At 33.1% G+C, this 17922-nt stretch overlaps 1 protein-coding gene across 3 annotated transcripts; it reads right to left on the bottom strand.

Moving 5' to 3' along the window:
* Positions 1-5331: 5331 nt before the first annotated feature.
* LOC113310927 (zinc finger MYM-type protein 1-like) lies at positions 5332-9666 on the bottom strand. 3 transcript variants are annotated; one of them, XM_026559745.1, is made up of 4 exons: positions 9580-9666; positions 7672-9164; positions 6398-6414; positions 5332-6298 (listed from the first exon to the last, which is right to left on the bottom strand). In XM_026559745.1, exons 2-4 carry the CDS (start codon positions 8129-8131, stop codon positions 6287-6289), a joined length of 489 nt encoding a protein of 162 aa, XP_026415530.1. In that variant the 5' UTR covers positions 8132-9164; positions 9580-9666; the 3' UTR covers positions 5332-6286. The 3 variants fall into 3 exon arrangements, with proteins under 3 accessions (XP_026415530.1, XP_026415528.1, XP_026415529.1); XM_026559743.1 differs by lacking the exon at positions 6398-6414 and having other exon boundaries at positions 5332-6163; positions 7345-9164; XM_026559744.1 differs by lacking the exons at positions 5332-6298; positions 6398-6414 and having other exon boundaries at positions 6513-9177; positions 9580-9624.
* Positions 9667-17922: the final 8256 nt, after the last annotated feature.

The following is a 17922-nucleotide window of genomic DNA, read 5'->3' as shown; positions in this document are numbered from 1 at the left end:
CAGGAAAAAACATAGAAATTTATAAAATCAAAAAAAATTCTTAATGTAAGAGATTTTGACTACTCCACCTATATATGTGGTACGGAGGGAGTATAATTTTACGCTGGATTCGTTGTCCATATCTTTGAGTGTATTAATAAAATAATTTATATAATCATATCGTGGAGTCGAGACTTGAGATGCAATAAGTCATGTTCGGATGTAATAACTCAAATTCCGACGAGTCAGTTGAGTAAAAAAAAAGCGAAATAACTCATATCATATGATTGTTGCAATGAAAATTTGTGTTGCCAAAGAGGCATATTTACTTTGAACCTTAGTGGTGATAAGATCGAAGTTGGCATGTTTATTTATCTTTCATTCAAACCCATTACCTTTATTTGAATATTGGAGAAATGGTTTGTTTGTTTGTTTACATGGAAAAATGTTTTTGCGGAATAATACACTAGATTTTTAAAATCGGATAACTTTTCTTGAAGCTAAGCTGAATAAGGATATAAGAGACAAGAGATGACGAACCCATGAAAATCTAAAGATTACTTTAGATCAATTGGATTGGTCATAACTCGACAGTCTTCATGTGGTTACTCCTCCAACGTTACAGCTCTCAACATCAACATTTTCTTCGCCAATAATATAATCGCCATTAATACCTAGCCTGTAGATTTTTAAAGTTAGTCAAGCCGAAGTACTATGCATTCCTAAAGATCAAGAGCTAGTTAATAAGAACATTTTTGTTGTTCGAAAGTATTGCGAGATAATTACTACTCCAGTTATTACCTACGTCGACACCAATTTTTGAGTTCAACGATCTATTATATGGTGTCCTACTCAATAATCATCAACTTACTCAAAATATATTATTTGTCTGGCGGGTCGTTTTACAATATTTGGTGAACTTGAAGATGATTTATTTTCAAGATAGTAGGCATGATATGAAACGTGTTCTTTGGTATTTTGGTAATGCGGGACGAATTCTTTTCAAGATGGCGAGACGGATGTAGGACATCCATTAGATTTAGTTATGTTTCTTCAATCGATAAGTATTAAACCAAGTTCAGGAAAGATTGGATTATTTTATTTTATTTTATTTTAAACTTAAGATACTAGCAAGTATAAATCCTTTGAAAAGAAATTAACAACTAATTTATCACGAAAATCAATTTTTGAAACAAATATATGGATAAGGTTACTTACATCATAAATTTAGCCTTTGTTTCTAATTCCTACTCTATAATTAGTAGTTGTTATAGAATTCTGTTGAAGATGATAAATTTTTGAAGGAAACTACCACCAAGATATTAGTTTTTATATAAAAAATTTATGGTAGGTTCTTTTCTTTTTGCATAACTTCTTAACTACTTACTCGTGTGTGCCGGTAATAATTTAATTATGAAAAATGTCTCATTAGTCAAAATGCATTATATTGAAAATATAGTAAAGAGATTCAATCGAAGGAAAAATCAATAAATATACTTTTATCAAATGTGGGTAAATACTTATTCGTGATAGAATATGGTTTAATGAATTCGTAATATCATAATGTATATACTTTGTGAATTGATACCAACTTATTGTAAAAAACGCATCTCATTCGTTTAAAATACAACATATTAAAAACATAATAAAAATAAATGATTGACCAGAAATAAAATAGAGTCCAAATTTGTGCACCCCTCTAAAATCGGGATGCACGTTCCGGCGCTCCCTATTGGAGGAATAATCAGTTAGAAAACCAGCTTTTACGTAGCCTTTGATTTATTGAAACTTCATATTTTCACTCTAACATAGAGTTCTTTTTCCATTTTTCTGTCCACTGTTTTTCTCATGATTCTTTTTTATCTATTGATATCTTTGACGTTTCAGTTAACTTTTCGTTCCAATTGATTACAAACTTGTAAGTTTGGCTTTGTGGAAAACTTAAGAATATTTATGGACATATTCTAATCAAATTTTGATGATTAGCTTGTTGATAATGCCAGCGATCATACTGACAGCGATTAGGTATATATATCATCAGGTCAAATATTGACGATTTAAAAACCTAATTAATCTTACATTTTTTGTGGATCACTAGATATCCAATTGATTAAATTACATGCCCAATTAACACAAATATTTGTTTTTCTCAATATTTCCCCAAAATTAAACCCGATAATATTTTCTCAAAAAAACAATTAAAACAATTGAGGTTTTATATATCTGTGTTTTAACATGAAAAAGTTAAGAAAATTTGTCTTTTGGTTTCATCTTTGAAGTTCCCACATGGTATACATATAACGAGAATATTTCTTCTATTTTATATATTGTCTTTCATGTTCAATAATCCAACATCGATGGATATATAGGCCGGTTAAATAAAAAAATCATGATGAATTCAACCAAATATGATGAAGATATGTTTTTAAAAGGACGATGAAGATGATTATGATTATTAAAAACGACCGAAAATATTAAGGAAGAGAGAACAAAATAAGTGAAACTAGTGGTTTTCTAACCGATTATTCCTCCAATAGGGAGGGCCGAAATTTGCACCCCGATTTTAGAAGGGTGCACAAATTTGGACTCAATAAAATAGAAGAGCCCCATTGAAAAAAGATTCTCGTAATATATTTTTTATCATTATATGTGGATTAACGATTTGGTCACACATGTTATCAACTTACTATGAGAGGTAAGAGTATTTTGTAGGTTTTTAATTCACTGTATAAAAATGTGGTTTTATCAGTTGACTTTGTTATTGACATTGTTTTTTGGATCAGGTTCGGGATCAAGGAACTGATATTGATATGGATAATGTTATAGAGTCTGTCTCTAGCATGGTGTCCGACGTATTTCTCGATCTGACATTCAGAAAGTACTCGACCTTCCTTTTATTTTTTATTGCTTTATTTGATAACATTTCTATCAATTATGTTTCCTTTGGTTGGACTGAAAGACTAGCGATTTACATGGCAGTATCGAAAGCTTCCATGGCGGGATGCGAGAGGTGGAAGTTATGCGCCTCTTCAGAATTCCATGTTACCATGGCTGGCTAGTCTATCCAAGATTTTCAGAGGTATGCATTTCAAGATAGTGAAACTAGCTGCAAGTGAAAGATGAGCACCTTAAGTATTCGGGTCACTCGAGATAGGTGTAGTTTCACATTCATTAGGTTATCCATGTCCCTATGTCATGAGTGGTATCAACTAGACTCCATGCATCTCAACAGGTACCATGTTCAATATCTTACAGAGTCCAACCTTCAACATGGGCCAATGGTTGTCATGTATTTTTGAACTCTAAAGTTTTGTTTGTCATTGATGGTGTGTTACTTCTAAAATTGCATGAGATAAAGTTTTCTCGTAATTCCATCAGCAAATATATTGTTTAGTATCATTTTCTAGCTTTAACGTACGTCAACCTTATTACTCTGTCCACCATAACGCTTCAGGATCCTGCTACTGTTACTTTTTTGGGATCGAAGTTATACCCAGAGGTCGAGAAGGAGTATGGTTTTGACGGCTACCACACGGGAGTCTCTGGAGATACAAAGCGTGCGTAATATTCGAATATATGATAATAAATTCATTTTCTATAAAGATTTCTCTACGAATTTATGCATTCCTTAAAGTTGTTCCTTGTATTTCTTTTTCTTACTTTCAGGGTATTTGATTAGAGCATTTTTGGAGAGAGCATAACCAGATTGACCATACATAGGTGTCTATCACTTTAATTTACTTTAAGAGATTTATTTTGTATCTCTGTTTTTTATTTATCATTTCATTTTATAGGATTGAAGGTATCAAACGATGTTTAAGGGATGGAGAACCTTGTGTGTTCTTCTGGCGGACACACTTTTCTACCATGATAAATGTCGATTAAAATTCAACTGATAATTATTAGTTCTCATCGTTATACAATCGAATCATATAAAAATAATTTTCCTAACTTCTTCCATCATAAGGACGACCTGTATAACTTAACCACCGCTGAATGTCTCAGTAACACAAATGTGGTGTGGGAAAATCTAGTTGGGGTAATTCTCTCGGATATAATTTTCTGAAATGCTCTGCTTGCGGTTTTATGTATTATAACAATCCTCTATTGTTGGTTATAGTAGTTTAACTCGTATCGTCAATATTCATTAGGCAAATGACATTGAAGACTGTACAAGTGACTTTAGAAAAGTTGAACTGGAAACTAAGAGTCGGTGCTCTTGGTATGAAGAAAATGACTTGAACCAGAAAGACGTGAGTACATATCATCTAAAGTAATGTTTTTGAGTAGTTCTTCATACTGAAACTAATACAATTTTTCTGCCTCAGAAATGTCTTGCTAGCACGAGCAGTGGCAGTTCTTCTCCAAGGTAGTTTCTTTTACTTTTTTTTTCTTTATTAATGAATGGCCTTTTATGACATCACAACTCTGTGAAGCATTACTGCCGCAAAACTTTCTTTTCTTTGGTGTCAATTCCTGAATCTTGCCACAATAAAGCCTTCTTATGTTTCCTTTTTATTTAGGAAGGGTTATTATATACATTGTTTCATATTGAAGAATGTTATCTCTGATGTTATGTTTTCAGCTCTGATAAGCTACTCGCAACAAATTTACAATAGGAAGAGGACAAAAAGGAGATGCTACGTGCTTCACAATGTACATCAAGACTCACTACTGGTCCGCAAGTACACAAAAGCCATGTATAGCTTAAAATTAAGAGCATTAAACCGTTGTTTTTTTTTTTTTTTTTTATCCAGATTGCTGATGTTGGGGATTACATGAGCTTGAAGAGAGCTGCTCGTATCTAAGCATCAAACCATTTTTTTGTGTTAATTTTGTTTGTTTGTTTTGAACCAATACTTCTTCTACACAGATATATATTTCTTTCGTGCCTCGCTTCAAATGAAGCTTTCCGGTTCCTTGGCTTCAGTGGGGGGGCCAAAAAATTTGAATTCTGAATGGGCGGGGGGGGGGGGGGGGGCTAAAAAAAAAAATCGGCAAACAAAGAACAAACAACATAGTATGATATTCATAGCTGTGCCCGCTACCACATGTTGTCTATTTTCTGCTGATGCCTGACTAAACTACCACTAACGTCAATTGTTGGTTGTGAAAATAACTAAGGATCACCCCTGGCCCTGCGATCAATGAAAAACATATACAAAGATGGTAAATCAAAAGAATTTTAAGAATCATAACTTTGTAAATATAGGCAGAAAGTTAATTTTCAGTTGTACCTTACATCCATGGTCAGCTAGGTTGAAACAATCCGACCAAAATAATCTGAATTGGTTAGTATTCAACTAATCTCTTAAAATCTACTACTTGTTAGTCACAAGAGAACACCATGAATACAAAAAATGATTCTTATATATATATATATACATATGTGTGTAATAGTCTAGGTTGATACAAATATACAAAAAAAGTGTTCTACCAAAAAAAGATATCAACCATTATCCATTAGATCCTTATATATATCACTACTTCAGTTTTGCCTTGCGATCCTTGAGAGCAACGAATTCATCTATTATCGAATCTATACTGTCATTTCGTGCAAGGACACTTTCGATGTTGAGCATCATGCAGTCTCTAAGAAATTCTTCCTCCATTTTGTTACGAAGGGCTATTTTAACACACGACATTGTTGAAAAATATCGTTCTGCTGTTGCCGTAGAAACTGGAAGAGTTAATACAAGACGAATCAACCTATCAACTAGACGGTATATTTCTGCCTTGTTTGTTTCCACTAACTGTCGGCACAACTCCGAAACAGTAGATAAGTTCTTAAAGCTTGGATGGTTGACTACATCTTCCCCATAATGTCGTAATTCGCTTCTCAAAGTGTGTACTTCTTGTGGAATGAAATCTAGAGGGTAGAACTTCTTAGCAAGTGTACAAAGATTCTCAATATTAAATGACTTAAAGAATTCTCGAGGATCCAAACATGAGCTAAGAACCAGCAATTCTATTGTATCTTCAGGAAACCTTCTATTTAACTCTTTCAATTGAAAATCAATAGTGGCATTAAAAATGTCGATGTGATAATGATGATCCACAGTGATGTTATCATATTGTTGGCAAGAATGACCTGTACCTACCATATAACGATCCTCCATATTAGGCATATCAATATTATGGGTAGCACAAAATAGGCACACCGTCTCGATAAAATGTCTCCAACCATCTTCTCTTAATTTCGTATGATATTCATAGCTGTGCCCGCTACCACATGTTGTCTATTTTCTGCTGATGCCTGACTAAACTACCACTAACGTCAATTGTTGGTTGTGAAAATAACTAAGGATCACCCCTGGCCCTGCGATCAATGAAAAACATATACAAAGATGGTAAATCAAAAGAATTTTAAGAATCATAACTTTGTAAATATAGGCAGAAAGTTAATTTTCAGTTGTACCTTACATCCATGGTCAGCTAGGTTGAAACAATCCGACCAAAATAATCTGAATTGGTTAGTATTCAACTAATCTCTTAAAATCTACTACTTGTTAGTCACAAGAGAACACCATGAATACAAAAAATGATTCTTATATATATATATATACATATGTGTGTAATAGTCTAGGTTGATACAAATATACAAAAAAAGTGTTCTACCAAAAAAAGATATCAACCATTATCCATTAGATCCTTATATATATCACTACTTCAGTTTTGCCTTGCGATCCTTGAGAGCAGAGAATTCATCTATTATCGAATCTATACTGACATTTCGTGCAAGGACATTTTCGATGTTGAGCATCATGCAGTCTCTAAGAAATTCTTCCTCCATTTTGTTACGAAGGGCTATTTTAACACACGACATTGTTGAAAAATATCGTTTTGCTGTTGCCGTAGAAACTGGAAGAGTTAATACAAGACGAATCAACCTATCAACTAGAGGGTATATTTCTGCCTTGTTTGTTTCCACTAACTGTCGGCACAACTCCGAAACAGTAGATAAGTTCTTAAAGCTTGGATGGTTGACTACATCTTCCCCATAATGTCGTAATTCGCTTCTCAAAGTGTGTACTTCTTGTGGAATGAAATCTAGAGGGTAGAACTTCTTAGCAAGTGTACAAAGATTCTCAATATTAAATGACTTAAAGAATTCTCGAGGATCCAAACATGAGCTAAGAACCAGCAATTCTATTGTATCTTCAGGAAACCTTCTATTTAACTCTTTCAATTGAAAATCAATAGTGGCATTAAAAATGTCGATGTGATAATGATGATCCACAGTGATGTTATCATATTGTTGGCAAGAATGACCTGTACCTACCATATAACGATCCTCCATATTAGGCATATCAATATTATGGGTAGCACAAAATAGGCACACCGTCTCGATAAAATGTCTCCAACCATCTTCTCTTAATTTCGTAAGTAAACGCTTGGTGTTTGAGACTAGAGCCATGGCATTAACAATGTCTTGTGTTTTCTTTTGAAGGCCTTGACATAGTATTTCAGTGGTTCCCATTATTTCATATATCAAATGCAACACAAAAACAAACTTAAAATCTCTAATTTCTTCAAAAATACTTTGTGCTTGACTAACACCACATGTCACATTTGGATCATTCATACTAATATTTTCTATTATTGTACAAGTTGGATCAAACTTGTCAATTAAACTGCATACAGAATTAAAATGAGAACTCCAGCGAGTATCAGTAGCTCGTGGCAACGTACCTATTTGGTTAGCCCCTTTTCCCGTCTCAAGTTCACCGGCAGCCAATCTTTCGTTAATGTCATCTTCTTGAGCTGAATGGAAATCAGCTATACGCTGTGAAGAACCAGTCACAAGATTAACAATTGAGGTTAACATTGAAAAAAACTTCCAAACCGGACCCAAGTTTTCAGCTGTTTTAACAAGAGCAAGTTGTAGTCGATGTGCGAAACAATGAACATAGTATGCCTGTTTACAATCTTCAAGAAACAAGGATTGCAACCCATTCCACTTACCACTCATATTGTTCGCACCATCATAACCTTGACCACGAATATTTTCAATTGGAAGATTATAGTGATTAAGAACATCAACTATACCTTCTTTGAGAGTTAAAGCACATGTATTTTTTACACGCTGAATATCAAAAAATCGTTCTTGCACATATCCATTACTATCAACATACCTTAAAACAAGCACCATCTGTTCTTTGTTTGAAGCATCTTTAGATTCATCCACAAGTATACAATATTTCCTATCTCAAATATCCTCACGAATCTTGTTTCTGACTTTGTTAGAAATAATATTCAAAATCTATTTCTGAATCTGAGGCGAGGTATACTTAGCATTTCCAGGAGCATTATCTAAGACAACCGCTTTCACCTTCTCGTTGAGTGTAGATGAATACTTTATCATCTCAATAAAATTACCACGGTTCTTTGAACTTTTTGACTCATCATGGCCTCTAAAAGGACACTGCTGAAAGGCTAGCCATTTGGCACATTCGACTGATGTTATGAACCGTAACCTATTTTTCTGTATAGTCTCCGTTGACTGTACTTCGAAAATTGTAGAAATGTGCTGCGATGTATTCTTCAAATTCTGACCTTTCTCTACAGAAGTGAAGTGAAAAGTATTTGGTTTCCCCATGTGCGCCAAAAATGCACCTTTAGTTCCATTCTTAACATTATGCCAATTTCTAAACCCTTCACAAGTATACTCTGGTCTGGTTGATAGACTTTGTCTCAAACAAAAAACAATAGAAACAATACGCGGCATCTTTAGATTTTGAATACTCAACCCAGTGATACTCATCAAACCACATAGCAGAAAAACGACGAAGTTGCGTTCCAAATAGGGTACCTGGATACTTAGCAAGTCTTGTTACATTGCGCCCCATTTGTAGATAAGCTCTGCGAACTTCATCGCGTTTGTTAACCGGATACTGCATAATTGGCATACGTAATCCAGGGTCCCGTTTTAATGAAGAAACATATGCATTTTCGACAACTTCAGGTACACATTGAGTACTCATTGCTTCAAATTCAGTTCTTTGGCCACCAACTTCTTCATGTTCGTGGTTTACAATCGGTACTTCATGATTTCTATCATTTAATGGAGATGCAAATTGAACATTACTTGTTGATCCTTCTTCTATTTGATCAGGTTTTTGAGCTTGGAAATATGCTTTCAAAGTACCTCTCCCTCGTTTAGCCCATCGACTTGACATTGTAACCTGTTATGCAAAACTTGAACAATTCAACAATTGTTACAATAAATATTACAAACCCCTGAAGTATAAATTAAAACAGGTTATAATTTAATCAAGAAATCAGAACAAAACATTGTACTTTCAAAAAAAATTATAAAACCCAAACCCTAGATACTAAATAGTTACAGACAATTATAATAACAATAATCAATGGTTCAATATCATATTCATAATTCATTGTATCAATATTAGAAAACCAATAGCTCTTGCCTCTTGATCGAATTCGGAATCAAACCCAAAAAAATACCAACCCTAGAAAATTTGAAGAACACTAAACATCAATCAATTTTTCAAAATTTTAAGTAGCAGGAGGAAACAATTGGGTTTTTAGTTACTACTGAATGATAATAATAGATGGTATAAATGAAAAATTCCTTACCTGAAAAAATTGGCGATCAACACTTTCATTCGCCTCTGTTTCTCTCGGCGTTTTTTTTTTTCTGTTGAAATTGAAGCACACTCTCTCTGCGGACGAAAAAGAAAGAGGAAAGTGGAAGGTATAGTATAGGCTTAACTGGTGGGCTAAATTACTCTTAGCTAGTGGGCTAAATTATGCACCAGGTGGGCTAATTTTTGTTTTTTTTGTTTTTGTAAGGGTCTAGTCAAGTTTTACAAAAAAAAAAGGGGTACAGCCAGGGTTAGCCCCCTTTCCCTCCGCCACTGCTTGGCTTCTTTCTGTTCAATGAAAGAAAAACTGGGAAGAACCACATTCAAAAAGTATATAAATGGTGGCGAACTGTATTATATAATTTGAAGTGATGTAACCGCGTGAAGGGTCATTTTTGAAAAGACATCTTTTTGTTCGGTAAGAACTTGTGGCTAAATACTGTTAAGATGTATCTATTATATTCATTGTATTCAAATATTAGCGATTGGGTATATCTCCTCAAACATAACTGAATATGTCATCTATTATATTCATTGTATTCAAATATTAGCGATCGGGTATATCTCTTCATAAAATTTGAAAATGAATTTGATTCCGCCACATCAGCCTCAACGTTCCTCTTTATCTTAAGAAGGATTAATTATATGTGGATTAACATTCGGAGAAGGGAAAAAGTGAAATATTGTTTGGTTAACAAACAAATCCTTATATTCAATGATAACTATAATAATATCTAACAATGAGGTAAACATATATTTTAGAAATTTTTGTGCAAAACTCAAATTACTAGTTTCATATATATAAAAAACAATTTTCTTTATGAATTATTCTCACACCTTGCGTATGCCACATTTCGTTGAGGTAAATTCGTAAAAAGATTGCGGTGTATATAAAATATTTTTTAAATTGGTTTTAGGAAACTACAAAATTGGAATTTCCAAATCCAAAGACACTTGTTAATTTAATTGTAAACAAAAGATACAACAACTAATCGCAGATTTCAGATATTATCAAAACCGCATCTCGCATTTAGGTGGACTCAACAATTCCTCTCAGGAAGATTCATGATATGTTGGAAGATGTTGAAAACTTTATTGTCATAAATTTGATAGTTACTGAGTTGATGTTGAAACAGAAGCTTCATGAACAATTGAATCTTCATATTTATGAGCAACTTTTGATAGCTGGTTAAATAGTTTTAAAGAATCATATGCAACTAAGGGAATACATCCAAGAGCCTCTAACAGTTATTATGGTGTTTAGACTTGATGGTGGTAGATTTTTGTGGTGTCGTATGATAGTGGTCATGTATTATTGTCGTAGACTTGATATTGTTATAAGTATGTCACTTTTTGGATGCTCATATTTACACTTGTCTCTTATACTCAACCCGTTAGAGGAGACAAAACTATCTAAATATAAGTGTAAACGTACTCATGATTGGCTAAATTTGGTAAAAAATCAACCAGATTAGTATTATTATCCATTAAAGGATAAAAAGGTAATTAGATGCTCCCATGTGTACATGTGATGTGGCATAAACTAATGATGCATGCAACTCTGGCCTATATATACCCTATCCATGTACTACCATGTGATATACTTTGAAGTGAAATGAAAAGTAACAAGACATGCAACACAGTTACGTATCCGTTTTATCTATTCTAGTTAGCTAGTTCACTTAGTGTCCGATGTAGCGCTTAATTCATCTGTGCATTCGCATTAGTCGATGATTATACGAGAGGCATGTATATTTATCTTTTTCTCTTGTGTTCCCATTTTTCTTTTCTTTTTTCTTTATCGTACAATTAGTATGTCGTTTTCTAATGATTTCGAGCTATATCTGGTATGAGGACACCAAATGGATACAAGAATTATATATTCTGGATTTCGGCAAAATCTGGTTACTCATTTGTCTGAGAAGAGTTTGGCAAACATGGGATAAACTTTTTTAAGCATCTTTGTTTGTCCCCATAATAAAGAGATTGATTTAGAATCTCCCCTTGCGTACTTGAGCAAAATTGATATGTTTGTACATAACCAAGGTATTGCATCAACTAGTTTTCCAATGATCCGGATAGATAAAATAGTTAGTCATGGTCACCTGAGGTGCTTGACGTGTCAAGCTATAAAATGCATGCTTTTATTATAAGTACTCAAAAGAAGAAAAAAAATTTGATGCAATTTTGGAAGAATGTATAAACGAGATCGGGAGAGGGCTGAGAAACAAGCTTCAAAAAAAAAAACTATCAGATCTATGTGAAGAAAGAATTATCATTGCATTAATCCGCACACGGATTGTGTTCTTTTTAATACAACTTTTTCTGATTAAAGAAAAACTATACGGATAATTATAACATATTAAAAATTAATCAATCAAAATATGAGTTAATTTCAGTTATCCTTATTTCTACCGTATTTTCTACATTTCGTGCTTCCGTTTTCCGTTAGTAAGATGACAGAAAGTCACCCTGAAAAAGACCTCGAGCAGGAGTCCACGCCAACAAGAAGTACAACGATATATGTTGCACAGATACACTATGAGTAAGACGTTTCTTTTAGAATCGATCAAAATAAGGGTATGACTCGTATTTGGTTTGAGTCAATGCATGTTATTAGAGCTTTATCTAATTTTTCGTTGGTATTTTGGAGATTAGCAGTTCACTGAGAAAATTACATGAAGTTTCATCTTCAGTTTAGTTCTGATATTCAATATTGTTGCAATTTACTAGCGAAGTGGGGGAGCTTTTACTGGATTACGATGGTGCAATGAGCCACTGATTTTTATCCGTTCATCCATGAGAAGTGACGAATCGAGTCCAACTATTTATTGTTTTAGATAATCCGTAGCATGTATGACTTCTCTTTTATTTTTCTATATTTCTTATCTCTTTTGAGGCATTGGCTTGGTCCCCTTATTATGTTTTCTTTGTGTTATAGTTGATAAATATACTGAAATAACAAAGACATTATTGTTTTTCATTCTTACACTTTTGTTACATTAAGTGTTAAGTTTTTGTTTTTTAAGCAATTAAGTTCTGTTAGATGTCTTCTAGTTATTAGTTTTTAATCTTTTTTCTAATAAAATCATTATTATGTCTTTGTACGTAATTCTCTATGTATGTAAGAATCTGTTTGTTATGGAATGATAATCAAAATCTCTTTCTCTTAGCCTGGTTTCCATTTTGGTATCATAACAGAGATTTCTTCGGTTATTTCTGGTTTCGATTATACTAGAAACAAATTCTTTTCTTCCTCTCTTCTTTTCTGTGAGTTTCTTCTCATTAATTTTCTTCAAAAATCTCAGATCTCCTTTTTTATTCTGCTAAATGGAAAATCCAACTTCCAATTCATTTTCTCGATTTCCTCTCAATCAACTTCTGATTATCGTTACCCTATAATTAAAATATGATAATTATCTCACCTAAAAATCATTGATGGTTCATCTTATTAGAAAATTCAAAATCATGAAATATTAAGATGGATCTCATGAGGTTCATGTTAAATTTACAAATCGATACAATTTCTAATAATGAGATTGAGAATCATTTGTACACATATTGGATGATTGAAGGTGTTACTATTATTATGTATATTAATTCAAGAACTTCGGATTCAGTCATACCCCAATTTCGTGGGAGCATCTACATCTCATAAATTATGGAGAATTATTAAAGAACGTTTTGCTCGAGTCTTTTTACTCATGCGGTTCAACTATGAACCAAGCTGATGTCTCTCAAGAAAGGAAATCTGTAGTCGTTGCTTATATTGGTGAGATAGAACAACCTTGTGATCAATTAGTGCTTAAGGTTGTAGTGCTTTTGTATGAAATTGTAGTGGTCACTTCATTGGGTCTTAATTCATATTATGTTTTTTTGCAACCTCAATTCGTATTCGTAATCCACCAATTTCTAGTATTGAGTTTCATAATCGGTTACTTAGTGAAGAACCTGTTATTAATAATAGATTTTATACTGCTCATGCTGAATCTACAAATGGTTATTTCTCTGCTCCTCATAGTTGCTATGGAGGTTATAATTATGGTAGAGATTTTAGTAGAGGTTCTTCTCGTGGTTTTAATCCTACTTATAGTAGAGGAAGTCGTAATCAAATTTTTAATCCCAATTTTGCAAGAGGTTTTGGTAGAGGTAGTGGTGGTATTTTACCAACTCCTCCTGATACTAGTGCTAGCATGTTGCTACTTTAGTACCACCTCCTCTCAGTTTGTCCTCTAGTAATAGACCAACTTGTCAGATTTGTCACAAGTATGGCCATGGTGCTGATGAATGCTAGAACAGAATGAACTTCTATTATCAAGGTTATGCACCTCCTAAGAATCTAAAAGTCATGCTTGCTCCTGCAAATGTATTAGGCCGCAATCCTTGGTATATGAATACTGGAGGTACTCATCATCTTACTTCTGATGCTGCAAATATTGGTTTTACTTCTGGTCATTCTGCTGGTGATACTTTTGTCATTATTGCTAATGATGCAGGCACATAAATTCTGAATTCTGGTTCTTTTTTGAATTCAATTCCCTCACAACATTTCTTTCTTCATAAAATTTTTCATGTTCCTACAACAACTCAAAACCAATGTTTTAAGACCCTGACCGGACATCAAACCGGAGAAGTCACTGGGTCAGTGGTGGTATTTTACCAACTCCTCCTGATACTATTGCTAGCATGTTGCTACTTTAGTACCACCTCCTCTCAGTTTGTCCTCTATTAATAGCCAGGGTTAGCCCCCCTTTCCCTCCGCCACTGCTTGGCTTCTTTCTGTTCAATGAAAGAAAAACTGGGAAGAACGACATTCAAAAAGTATATAAATGGTGGCGAACTGTATTATATAATTTGAAGTGATGTAACCGCGTGAAGGGTCATTTTTGAAAAGACATCTTTTTGTTCGGTAAGAACTTGTGGCTAAATACTGTTAAGATGTATCTGTTATATTCATTGTATTCAAATATTAGCGATCGGGTATATCTCCTCAAACATAACTGAATATGCCATGTGAAACTCTGTATCTTCATAAAATTTGAAAATGAATTTGATTCCGCCACATCAGCCTCAACGTTCCTCTTTATCTTAAGAAGGATTAATTATATGTGGATTAACATTCGGAGAAGGGAAAAAGTGAAATATTGTTTCGTTAACAAACAAATCCTTATATTCAATGATAACTATAATAATATCTAACAATGAGGTAAACATATATTTTAGAAAATTTTGTGCAAAACTCAAATTACTAGTTTCATATATATAAAAAACAATTTTCTTTATGAATTATTCTCACACCTTGCGTATGCCACGTTTCGTTGAGGTAAATTCGTAAACAGATTGTGGTGTATATAAAATATTTTTTAAGTTGGTTTTAGGAAACTACAAAATTGGAATTTCCAAATCCAAAGACACTTGTTAATTTAATTGTAAACAAAAGATACAACAACTGATCGCAGATTTCAGATATTATCAAAACCGCATCTCGCATTTAGGTGGACTCAACAATTCCTCTCAGGAAGATTCATGATATGTTGGAAGATGTTGAAAACTTTATTATGGTCATAAATTTGATAGCTACTGAGTTGATGTTGAAACAGAAGCTTCATGAACAATTGAATCTTCATATTTATGAGCAACTTTTGATAGCTGGTCAAATAGTTTTAAAGAATCATATGCAACTAAGGGAATACATCCAAGAGCCTCTAACAATTATTATGGTGTTTAGACTTGATGGTGGTAGATTTTTGTGGTGTCGTATGATAGTGGTCATGTATTATTGTCGTAGACTTGATATTGTTATAAGTATGTCACTTTTTGGATGCTCATATTTACACTTGTCTCTTATACTCAACCCGTTAGAGGAGACAAAACTATCTAAATATAAGTGTAAACGTACTCATGATTGACTAAATTTGGTAAAAGATCAACCAGATTAGTATTATTATCCATTAAAGGATAAAAAGGTAATTAGATGCTCCCATGTGTACATGTGATGTGGCATAAACTAATGATGCATGCAACTCTGGCCTATATATACCCTATCCATGTACTACCACGTGATATACTTTGAAGTGAAATGAAAAGTAATAAGACATGCAACACAGTTACGTATCCGTTTTATCTATTCTAGTTAGCTAGTTCACTTAGTGTCCGATGTAGCGCTTAATTCATCCGTGCATTCGCATTAGTTGATGATTATACGAGAGGCATGTATATTTATTTTTTTCTCTTGTGTTCCCATTTTTCTTTTCTTTTTTCTTTATCGTACAATAAGTATGTCGTTTTCTAATGATTTCGAGCTATATCTGGTATGAGGACGCCAAATGGATACAAGAATTATATATTCTGTATTTCGGCAAAATCCTATTACTCATTTGTCTGAGAAGAGTTTGGCAAACATGGGATAAACTTTTTTAAGCATCTTTGTTTGTTCCCATAATAAAGAGATTGATTTAGAATCTCCCCTTGCGTACTTGAGCAAAATTGATATGTTTGTACATAACCAAGGTATTGTCATCAACTAGTTTTCCAACGATCCGGATAGATATAATAGTTAGTCATGTTCACCTGAGGTGCTTGACGTGTCAAGCTATAAAATGCATGCTTTTATTATAAGTACTCAAAAGAAGAAAAAAAATTTGATGCAATTTTGGAAGAATGTATAAACAAGATCGGGAGAGGGCTGAGAAACAAGCTTCAAAAAAAAAAGAAAAAAACTATCATATCTATGTAAAGAAAGAATTATCATTGCATTAATCCGCACACGGATTGTGTTCTTTTTAATACAACTTTTTCTAATTAAAGAAAAACTATATGGATAATTATAACATATTAAAAATTAATCAATCAAAATATGAGTTAATTTCAGTTATCCTTATTTCTACCGTATTTTCTACATTCCGTGCTTCCGTTTTCCGTTAGTAAGATGACAGAAAGTCACCCTGAAAAAGACCTCGAGCAGAAGTCCACGCCAACAAGAAGTACAAAGATATATGTTGCACAGATACACTATGAGTAAGACGTTTCTTTTAGAATTGATCAAAATAAGGGTATGACTCGTATTTGGTTTGAGTCAATGCATGTTATTAGAGCTTTATCTAATTTTTCGTTGGTATTTTGGAGATTAGCAGTTCACTGAGAAAATTACATGAAGTTTCATCTTCAGTTTAGTTCTGATATTCAATATTGTTGCAATTTACTAGCGAAGTGGGGGAGATTTTACTGGATTACGATGGTGCAATGAGCCACTGATTTTTATCCGTTCATCCATGAGAAGTGACGAATCGAGTCCAACTATTTATTGTTTTAGATAATCCGTAGCATGTATGACTTCTCTTTTATTTTTCTATATTTCTTATCTCTTTTAAGGCATTGGCTTGGTCCCCTTATTATGTTTTCTTTGTGTTATAGTTGATAAATATACTGAAATAACAAAGACATTATTGTTTTTCATTCTTACACTTTTGTTACATTAAGTGTTAAGTTTTTTGATTTTTAAGCAATTAAGTTCTGTTAGATGTCTTCTAGTTATTAGTTTTCAATCTTTTCTCTAACAAAATCATTATTATGTCTTTGTACATAATTCTCTCTGTATGTAAGAATCTGTTTGTTATGGAATGATAATCAAAATCTCTTTCTCTTAACCTGGTTTCCATTTTGGTATCATAACAGAGATTTCTTCGGTTATTTCTGGTTTTGATTATACTAGAAACAAATTCTTTTCTTCCTCTCTTCTTTTCTGTGAGTTTCTTCTCATTAATTTTCTTCAAAAATCTCAGATCTCCTTTTTTATTCTGCTAAATGGAAAATCCAACTTCCAATTCATTTTCTCGATTTCCTCTCAATCAACTTCTGATTATCGTTACCCTATAATTAAAATATGATAATTATCTCACCTAAAAATCATTGATGGTTCATATTATTAGAAAATTCAAAATCATGAAATATTTAGATGGATCTCATGAGGTTCATGTTAAATTTACAAATCGATACAATTTCTAATAATGAGATTGAGAATCATTTGTACACGGATTGGATGATTTAAGGTGTTACTATTATTATGTATATTAATTCAAGAACTTCGGATTCAGTCATACCCCAATTTCGTTGGAGCATCTACATCTCATAAATTATGGAGAATTATTAAAGAACGTTTTGCTCGAGTCTTTTTACTCATGCGGTTCAACTATGAACCAAGCTGATGTCTCTCAAGAAAGGAAATCTGTAGTCGTTTCTTATATTGGTGAGATAGAACAACCTTGTGATCAATTAGTGCTTAAGGTTGTAGTGCTTTCGATTATGAAATTGTAGTGGTCACTTCATTGGGTCTTAA

Source organism: Papaver somniferum, chromosome 9, assembly GCF_003573695.1.
Source record: "Papaver somniferum cultivar HN1 chromosome 9, ASM357369v1, whole genome shotgun sequence".
Lineage (NCBI taxonomy): Eukaryota > Viridiplantae > Streptophyta > Magnoliopsida > Ranunculales > Papaveraceae > Papaver > Papaver somniferum.
Note: the sequence above shows the minus strand (reverse complement) of the source record. Positions and strands in the feature narration are given on the sequence as shown.